At 40.8% G+C, this 8,284-nt stretch overlaps 1 protein-coding gene across 1 annotated transcript; it reads left to right on the top strand.

Moving 5' to 3' along the window:
- The first annotated feature begins 4,397 nt into the window (after positions 1–4,397).
- LOC147260315 (heat shock protein beta-1) lies at positions 4,398–7,595 on the top strand. The gene is made up of 4 exons (XM_086205224.1): positions 4,398–4,749; positions 5,126–5,189; positions 5,371–5,491; positions 7,086–7,595. Exons 1-4 carry the CDS (start codon positions 4,398–4,400, stop codon positions 7,509–7,511), a joined length of 963 nt encoding a protein of 320 aa, XP_086061350.1. The 3' UTR covers positions 7,512–7,595.
- Positions 7,596–8,284: the final 689 nt, after the last annotated feature.

Here is an 8,284-nt window from a genome sequence, read left to right as displayed (position 1 = left end):
TCCTGATTTGAGACATCAAAATGATTTGGAGACGATGTGTTTACAGAGGATTGGGAAACTGATCTGAGAGAATACATTCTATACCAATTCTATTCTAAAGTCTATTTGTACATCATCTTTCCCCTACACACACACACACACACACACACACACACACGCACATAGTCCTAACCAGAGGTATGAAAAGCTATGTCACAAAAATATTAAAAGCATAAATGACATGTGCCATCTAGTGGCCATAGGAAGTGGCCACAAGAAGGAAGGAAGGAAATCACATGACATCAATAAAAGTGGGAAAAAAAAAACTGCATAATGTATGTAGGGTGAAGTGATACGATGAATGGAAAGGCCATATTTGAGGCTACTGAGACTCAGGCTGGAGGAAGCTGAGTGGCTTGGTGGTTGCTGCTGTTTCTGTGCAACTGCAATGTGAACTGGCTGTTGACTTTGAGCCACTAGTGATGGGTGTTGACGTTCTGTTTTCCTCAAAATAGCGCTAAAGTCAACCCAAACATGATCTTTTCCTAAACCTAACCAAGTGTTTTTGTACTTAAACCTTCCTAGATCATGCTTAAATTCTATCATATCACAGGGTCAGAAACAAACGCTGTACATGGTTAAATGGTTGGTAATTGTTGGAAATTTACATAGGCTACTGATGGAAGTATTTTTCCCATTGTTGTTGTCACTGTCAGCGATCACTTGTCTCCAGATATGACGGAGCAATTCACAAAGCCTCCAGGGAGCTTCTAAATGGCTCTGCCTGTTCAGCTGCAGTCGTCCGTGGTCATGATTCTCACAGGAGTCCCTCTCCGAGAATGGATGATCAAATTACTGATTTTCTGGCACAGAAAGTAGCCGTGTTGAAGATGTCCTATGAAATTAGATGATCCATCAGCAGTTTCCCCAATGGTATGAAATGGAATATACTTCCTGTCTCATGGGGATGGTCACCTTTCCTTCATCCCCTCACTTGTGATCATCACAGGAGTGAATGAAAGCAAGTTTTGCAGCATGGCAGCTTTGCAGTGAAACCACAAAGACAATGTTTATAACAACAGCAATATTTCAATCTTCACCCGAATAAGATATTTCTGTGAGTAAGACACGAAAGAAGAATGTTTGATGACCTTCACATAAATTAATTTATTATCAGTGTAAGGAATGAGTGACATAAGGTGTATTTTGCCTTTCAGGTTCTCACAAATAGGTTTCTTGGGCTCACAGAGACCTTTTTTTCACTCATGCGTCACTTCTTTTACACTCCAGAATGCAGAAAGAGCCAGCCACATATATTTAGCTTAAAGCTAATTGTTTATGCTTTGTAATCCAAAAAACACTTAAGCAAAATCCCCAAAACTAACCCTTCAGGTTCGGCGCTTGTTCATGGTAGCACGACCAGCTGGTACATTCAGCAGAGCCAACTCAATCTCACTCGTCTCCTGTAGTCACGAACCAGAGGGGTGATAGCTTGTGTTCTTTTGCTCAAACCAAATTTTTTGTGGCTCACTGAGCATATGGTAGAAGAAGACATGAATTATACTCAACAATGTGCTTGAGAGTTTGTAACCAGATGATTTTGGACAATTCTTCTGTCGTTTGTAGTTGGTTGTTATGGGGCACCATTAACTCCGAGCTGAGTATACATGGCTGGCTCTTTTCCACATTCTGTCACAAAGAGCCTCAAAGACGTAAAGCAGCAATGAAAAGACATCTTTACCAAGACACCTATTTATGACTACTTGAAAGACAAAATACACTTTTTGAATGAAATATCACTTTAATACATGGAGTATTCTAATGAAAGTCTCACAATCCATGTGAGCTGCAGGCATATGCAGTCATGGTTCTTGCAGTATTTTTCTTTCAAGTATGACGGTCAAACTGCTCAGGGACACATCCTTGACACGGCATTTGACTTGATGTGACTTGACTTGTTTGCAGATGAAGAACAACAAAATAAAAACGAATCATCAGTAGTAACATGACAGTACGATCAACGTTTTCAGAGAAATTTTTAAGAGGGATAAAATATGGGATTGCATCTTCAGTTTAATGAACCCAATGAGACTTAATCTCACCTCAGTTTTTCCATAATATTGCTTTTAAATGTTGTTCACGTCGGTGTTACAGCCTTATTACGCTCAAAACTTCAACCGCGCTCAAAATATTGTGACTATATCATATTTTCTGTTCTGATTGATATGATAGTCGCACTTAACTCAATGAATAAATCATAACGATGTTGCAAAAACACAAACTTTCTGTCTGTGTGCCCTCAATCCATTCTTTCTTCCTCCGTTTAGCCGCCAGTTCAGTTTGTGCGATTCTTACAGCAACCTGGAAACACAGTTGCTCAAATTACACTCTAATCACAATGTGAATAATTATCCATTGTATATACATAAAAGGAAGAAACAGCCATCGAGATTGAGTCATTAGCCTATTTTCCTGCATTTTTCTCTATTGTAGCCAAACCTTGTCAAAAGCGATTGACGCTGGGATAAACAGAAACAGATTTAGGGGGGGTTATTCATGGCAAGCCTGTCTTCCAGAAAAAATTCATCCCCTGTTGAGAGTGTAAATTATGAAACTTACTCCACTTATCATCTGTAGTCTCATCTAAATTGCATCTTTTAACAACAGAAAACATCTGAGTAAAAGATTTTCAATACCCTGCTTGTTATGACAATGTGGACACACATCTGAAAAAAATAGACAATAAAATCCTATATAGTTGAATAATGACTCCCTTAATATATTTCCATTTTTTTTCTGCAAAGCTCAAAAGGCACAATTTTCTGCAGGATGGGAGCCAGATGTGGGTGTGTATCCCGGCCTCCTCCTCTTGTCAGGTGCCTGTGTGTGTGTGTGTGTGTGTGTGTGTGTGTGTGTGTGTGTGTGTGTGTGTGTGTGTGTGTGACTGATCCTCTCACACATTTTATCCTCCAGGTGAAAATCTCACAGTCAGGAGCAGAGATGTGGCCTCCAACTCCACATGAGCCCAAGGACCTATGTGAGGTCTGCAGTGCTCCTCAAAGTAGCAACAACCATAGTTATGGTTCAGTTTAAACGGCATTGCAGGGAGGGTTTGGCAGGTTTACTAAGTTCTAGACCCTATTGGTAAACACGCATTTGAAATCTTGATATTTTGAGCAAATCTCAAAATAAAAGTCATTTAATCTATTCTTTGGTTGTGCGTGCTTCATTTTCTAAGTTCAAAATTTCAGTGACTCGGAAGACCTGAACAAAAATGTCTCTGGAATCTCAGGAAAAAACATTTCTGGTCTCTCCGAATAATTTTACTGGCCGTCTATGTAATTCTTGTTTCTCTGTTTTTGTTCTCAGCCCCAGAAATGTCATGTTCACATATTAAAGGTTTAACCATTTTTGTCTGTTCCACCTCATTTTGTATGAATTATTGTCCTTGATTAGATACAAGCTCTTTCTATCAAATTGTTCTTTTTGTAGTCCGCATTGGCTGTAAAGTGTGATCAGAAAATGTTCTTTAATATTTTAAACTCCTCATCTGCTTCAACAGGCGTATCATTAATCAAAATACGGGGAAAAAATAATGACAGGCAGCTCCCTTGTCTTCCTTTCAATGATAAAAGGGGCACACTACTTTGTAATTTAACCTCTAACAGATTACACAGAGAGAATCTGTGGGTGAGGCATCACACAAAATGTCAGAAACATCTGTTCAGTCTGTTTTGTGCTCCAGTGGACAGCAGATCTCCAGGCACACGGCTCTAAAAATGAAACACTGGCAAGTCCGTCACATTTGATAAAAGAGAGGAAGGAAGAGGAGACATTTAGAGTCCTTCTCAGGCTCAAGCAGAGGTATTTCATGCTCCAAACACACCACTGCTGCTTTGTGGGGTGGATCGGGTGGGGCGGGGGCTACACTATCACTGGCTCACAACAAGGTCGAGGAGCTCAGTCACTGCTGACAGAATAGAGTTCGCTGGGATGTGAGAAGAGCAGTCTGTAGGCAACACATGCAACAGTTCAAACACGAAACAGCCTGCGCCAACTGCTCGCTATTTGCCATTGTGCCCTTAAAAGTTATAAATACTACTAATTAGTCTGCTACCTTGAGTTCAGTGAGAGGTAATGGCCTTGTCTCCTCTCCACACCCATCACCCCATGCCCACACACCCTTCTCATGGGATTGGCATGAAAGCTTAATAAGTGCCAAAACAGAGAGGAACACTATATAAAGCCCATCAGAGGTTTCTCTGCCTCACCACACTTCACTTGGATCAGTCTTTCTTTTGTCATTACCTTACTCATTAGCTAGATTTTCTCTCACTGAAATTTAAAACCCGAGAGTCCAAAGCTAATTTGTGTCAAAAGAGTGCTGCCATTTTCTTTTCTTGATTATTCCTGGAGACATGAGTAACAGGTCATGTGGGGAATATGGCACAGGTGCCCCCTGGTACCCACTTAGCAAATGGTGGCAGTACATCCGGCTTTTCAATCAGGACGTTGGCCTGCCACCTTTCATGGAGCCAGGGGACCCTCGGTGGATGGACATGGACTGGCTCCAGAGGAGTCTGGCAGCTTGCTCCTGGCCAGGGGCCATGCCCACTCCCCTGTTTGTGCCCTACATCTCTGGGTCGATGCATCATCCCAGCCAGAAGATTAGCAATGAACAGTACAAGTGGAGGGTCTGTCTGGACGTGGCACATTTCTCCCCCTCTGAGATTTCGCTCGCCGTCAAAGATGGATTCCTGGAGGTCAGAGGTATGAAACACTGGGCTACAGCTTTGTTAATTAAAAAGTTCTCTTTCTGTGGAGAACTTTTTCACACAGGGTCATTTTTACTCTTGATAAATTATTAATAATCTCTCCTATCTAGTATTATATTATCCAAATGAGCAACAGTCATCTTTAATTGAGTTATCTCACAGCCCACCGAATAAAACTCCTCAAACTAAATAGTGATGTGATGGAGGATGAATGTAACAAAATTAGAAGCTGCTTAAATAATGTGCTTGGGGAAAATTAAAATCACAGCTCTGTGGGAGAAATTAATTGCTGTGTTAAGTGGGTCCTGTGTGTTGCCTGATTCTATTGTGTGTCCTCACATTCTTCCCCATAAATGGTAATCTATCCCCAGGAAAGCACGAGGAGAGGCCTGACCAGCATGGATTTATTGCTAGATGTTTTGGCAGAAAATACAGGTATGCAATATAAACACTGACATTAACCTAGAGACAATTAAATAGACCATTGTTAAAGAAAGTCATGCTGAGAATGTATTTTAACAGTATCCGATTTCTAAAAATGCTCACTGGGCTGCAAAATTATATATTATGTGCTGGCGCATTGAATGCTCTGACATTCTAAATGTGGCATTTTCAGGCTCCCAGCTGAGATTGATGCTGCTAAAATTGTATCCTCGCTCTCTGTGGATGGAATTCTGACTGTGGAAGCTCCCATTCCTGAAACCTCTGTTCCGGCTTCCATCATCATACCCATAAAGGTGATCACAACTTGCATGTTTACTGACATTTACACTGAGGATTTTCAGGACAGCTTGTGCAGTCGATGCAATTTCATTTTTCTTTTTCTGAGTTTACACTTTCGATGAAATAATCAGATCTCTGATCACAAAAGATTTTAAGGATTGAAGTAGATCCTAACTGTTTGATTAAGAGGAAAGACAGAAAATAGTGACTGTATCAATCCCAAATTTCTTAACAAGAGTGTTGATAAAGGATTGTAGCTCCAAATGCATTTTGAAATCATCAAGACTAAATCACAACCAATCATTACATGGCTGGTGACGACAATCCACCTCACAGTCAGATTATTTTAAAAGAATTCAACGGCCTCAATTGTGAGCCTTTGAATGTCATTCCAATGTTCCTTTCATAATGTTCCTCATTTCGTTCAGACGTGATGCAAGAAGGTTAAGCTGGTTATGTGTACATTGAAAAAGGTCTTAAAAGCCATGGTTAGAATCTAGAATTATGCTCTAGCTTCAAGGTCATGAAGGCTACCAACATGCACGTTCACTGGCACAGTCACGGCAAAGACTGTATCCCCAATTCCAGGGGTCGATTAGCATTCTTGAATTTTTTCATAGGTTTTTGGTTAAATGTTTGATATAAGGTCTTTACTTCGAGCTATTTGAAAATGGTTTAATGTTCTGTCCTGTGGAAATATGTCAGGAAATACATGGAGACATTTGTGTTTTTGAAACAGTGTTTGCTGACAAGTGGTTATATGACACTATGAATGTCACACCGAAAGCGGAAGAAGCGTGAAGCTAGGTGTGGTAATGTTGAAGTGTCTGTGACATTGTTCAAACACAACATATAAATACAGCGTTTGCTTTGTACTTATGAGTATATTGCATTTACACTTCAAATAGCATAGAAGTGGTGTGACATTTGTGATTATTAACATTCTGAGTAAAAAAAAATGTAAGTCTTATAAACTTTTGTTTGCTACAGAGCTGATTTTCAGCAATGACTGAAAGTATCTAAAAACGGCTCTAATTTGAGGGAACCCATGGCGATTTTGTAATGGCCTACAAAAATGTATCATGCTTGGACGATTGTTTCGTGACATACAGCTACGTGAAAGGCTGCCGACAATTAGCTGAATACATGGCTACTTGATGAGTAAATATGTTATTCCTGTTCATGTTTAATCCATTAATCAAACAATCATTTGAATTGAAATTTTAGTTAAATATGTATAAAACACAAAATGCAATTTCTCATATATATATATATATATATATGAAGTCTGCATCCATAGTATTTCTTCGAGGAGACCCCTTCCCGATCAGCCAATCACTGTGGGCATAGTAAGTAAGCTTGTTACTTGAACATGACATCATCCACAGCAATTGGGTTAACACACCCTCAACACGGGGGTCACACACCCTCCCTTCTTAGTTTGTGAATAGGCTTAAAGGGGAAGTTTTGAGTCACATACAGGAGAAGTGGTGATCAAAAGTGTCTGGAACACAATCCCTGGAGGTGCCGTATTGAGGTGGAACGTGAAAGCTGAGTCAACTTTAGTTGTAATGTTCACAACATTTCCATATTTATGCACAAATGCAGATCGAGGCTGCCAAAGAAAGTGAGGAAACAAGTGTTGATAGTGGCCCAGTGCTTTCACCGGCAGAGGATCAGGGGGAAAAGTCTCCACTAGAGGTCCATGCTGATCAAGCCCACCCTTGCAGCACCACAGCTGAGCCTCATCAGCATGACGAGAGGAGGGAACAGGAGGAGGAGACCCATGAAGAGCCAGCTGGTGAGTCCCGCCCTTCAGTGCCCTCGGATGGCAAGAGCACAGAGAATCTTCCTGATTCTTCTAAGCACCATGAAGCCCTGGAAAGCCAAGAAAGCCAAGACAAAGACCAGCCCCAACAGCTGGAACACAGAGAGCCAGCAGAGGATGGTGAGATCAAGGTAATGGCAGGCTCCGCGGAGGCTGCTGACGAGATCACCCAGTCTGAGGAGCCTGAGCCGGGCAAAAGTCCATGAGCAAGGTCCCAATGCCAGTTGCTGTGAGCTCCACATTAACAATACAATACAATGAATAGAAATGTTATCACATACATCACATACACTACAGTAGTCTTTTATAGGATGTTTCCTTTGCACCAGTTCATCAGATGAATTTTGGTGTCTATACAATAATAACCTCATAACCATGCTGTCTTTGGAGCTCCAATAAAGCAAAAACACTTGAAAAAGTTAAATATTGTACTGTTTTGTTTTTGTTTTTTTCATTTCTGGTGCTGGTGTCATGTGACCCTGAAGACTGAATAAGCTGTGGACGATAGCTGGATGGATGAATTAGTTTAAATAAAAATTGCCATTTATAATTTATGGTTACATCAGAAATATGTGCTGCTGAATAATGCGCCATTAATCTGCTGCTACAATTGTCTGTCCAGCTATACATTCATAACTTGTACATAAATTGGCATGATTCCAATTATGCTGTTGCCATGGCAGCACAAGTCCACACATGACTTGATATAACTGCTTGTCATTTGAAAACTTTCAATTCAAGATCTTTCCCTCTGATTCCAATACACAGAGAACATGTTGTTATTTTGCACAATGGGCAATGGAACTGCCCCAATTTTTGCACTTGCATTTTTATAAGCTCTGGCAGTGATGCCTCCATAAAATTCAGCCCATTCTGCAGCATACAGCGGTGCCAACCTCACCCAGCTCTAAGCCCTCTGCTAATCTGCTGCCCGAGTCCTGGTGCGATTCAACAATAACACCAGTCTCCCTGGATCCCT

This window comes from Aulostomus chinensis, chromosome 6 (genome assembly GCF_037954235.1).
Source record: "Aulostomus chinensis isolate RoL2024-O1b breed Wild chromosome 6, RoL_Achi_v1.0, whole genome shotgun sequence".
Lineage (NCBI taxonomy): Eukaryota > Metazoa > Chordata > Actinopteri > Syngnathiformes > Aulostomidae > Aulostomus > Aulostomus chinensis.
Note: the sequence above shows the minus strand (reverse complement) of the source record. Positions and strands in the feature narration are given on the sequence as shown.

Bases quoted from the DNA above. Each gene is read 5' to 3' on its own strand.
- LOC147260315 (XM_086205224.1), top strand. From the start codon at position 4,398: ATGAGTAACAGGTCATGTGGGGAATATGGCACAGGTGCCCCCTGGTAC. The intron at 4,750-5,125 runs GTATGAAACACT...ATCTATCCCCAG, and splicing joins TGGATTCCTGGAGGTCAGAG to GAAAGCACGAGGAGAGGCCT. The intron at 5,190-5,370 runs GTATGCAATATA...TGGCATTTTCAG, and splicing joins TGTTTTGGCAGAAAATACAG to GCTCCCAGCTGAGATTGATG.